Source organism: Nerophis lumbriciformis, linkage group LG11, assembly GCF_033978685.3.
Source record: "Nerophis lumbriciformis linkage group LG11, RoL_Nlum_v2.1, whole genome shotgun sequence".
Classification (NCBI taxonomy): domain Eukaryota; kingdom Metazoa; phylum Chordata; class Actinopteri; order Syngnathiformes; family Syngnathidae; genus Nerophis; species Nerophis lumbriciformis.
The window spans coordinates 48,984,425-48,985,827 of record NC_084558.2 but is presented as its reverse complement, the minus strand read 5'-3'; the positions used below and the strand labels follow the sequence as shown (position 1 = coordinate 48,985,827).

General features: G+C 46.9%; 1 protein-coding gene across 3 annotated transcripts in view; it reads right to left on the bottom strand.

The window, feature by feature from the left end:
• The window catches only part of pde8b (phosphodiesterase 8B), a 59,811-nt gene extending 59,634 nt beyond the window's left edge, over nucleotides 1-177 (bottom strand). For all 3 annotated transcript variants that reach the window (XR_009815841.2, XM_061966279.2, XM_072914163.1), the window contains exon 1: nucleotides 1-177. This exon is cut by the window's left edge and continues 257 nt beyond it. Coding sequence is in view for 2 of the 3 variants with exons in the window: in XM_061966279.2 (XP_061822263.1) it covers nucleotides 1-49 (49 nt within the window). In the remaining variant the exon portion in view is untranslated.
• Nucleotides 178-1,403: the final 1,226 nt, after the last annotated feature.

Sequence of the window (1,403 nt, the reverse complement as noted above, 5' to 3'; positions counted from 1 at the left end):
TGCTGGGTGCGCAGCCCATCGGGAGGACGGAGACTCCGCCGGAGCGCATGCGGGGCGGACGCGGGGAGCTTCTACGGCGGCAGGCTGATGCCTGTCATCTTGATCCGCCGTGACGTTCTTTGACGCCCAGCATGTCTATTAGTCCGCTTCATTCATTCCTTCCAGAATCACCTCTGGATCCACTTGGATCGGACATCTCTTCTAAATCCACTTAAGTCACAACACATCCCACCCCTCCCACCACCACACCCCCCTCATACTTCAAAAAGTCATTCTGAATGAAGAAAGAATTGCAAATAAAGCCACTGGTGTCCAAAGTCCAAAGTCCAGTTCTTTGGTCATTTGTGGCCCAAAGTACATTTGGTTTAGTGGTCCAGTATCCAAATAACGTACCGTATTTTTCGGTAAATCCTTTCATTTTCTCAAAACTCGACAATGCGCCTTATAACCCGGCGCACCTAATGGACGGACTAATTCTGGTTGTGCTTACCCACCTCGAAGCAATTTTATTTGATACATGGTGTAATGACAAGTGTGACCAGTAGATGGCAGTCACACATAAGAGGTACGTGTCGACTGCAATATGACGCCAGTAAACTGCGATATAGTTCAATGAAGGACACTTGTTATGTGTGTTGTTAAAGTTAAAGTACCAATGGTGAAATTGACCTCTGCATTTGACCTATCCCCTTGTTCACCCCCTTGGAGGTGAGGGGAGCAGTGAGCAGCAGCGGCGGTCACGGCGGTCACGCCCGGGAATAATTTTTGGTGATTTAACCCCCAATTCCAACCCAGTGCGTTTTATAACCCGGTGCACCTAATGATTGTGGTATTGCTTACCACCCTCGAAGCAATTTTATTTGGTACATGGTGTAATGATAAGTGTGACCAGTTGATGGCAGTCACACATAAGAGGTACGTGTAGGCTGCAATATGATGCCAGTAAACTGCGATATTGTTCAATGAAGGACACTTGTTACGTGTGTTGTTAAAGTTAAAGTACCGATGGTGAAATTGATCTCTGCATTTGACCCATCCCCTTGTTCACAACCTTGGGAGGTGAGGGGAGTAGTGAGCAGCAGCGGTGGCTGCGCTTGGGAATCATTTTGGTGATTCAACCCCCAATTCCAACCCAGTCCAGTTTATAACCCGGTGCGCCTAATGATTCTGTTTGTGCTTACCACCCTCGAAGCAATTTTATTTGGTACATGGTGTAATGCCAAGTGTGACCAGTAGATGGCAGTCACACATAAGAGGTACGTGTAGACTGCAATATGACGCCTGTAAACTACGATATTGTTCAATGAAGGACACTTGTTATGTGTGTTGTTAAAGTTAAAGTACCAATCGTGAAATTGACCTCTGCATTCGACCTATCCCCTTACTCAACCCCTGGGAGGTGA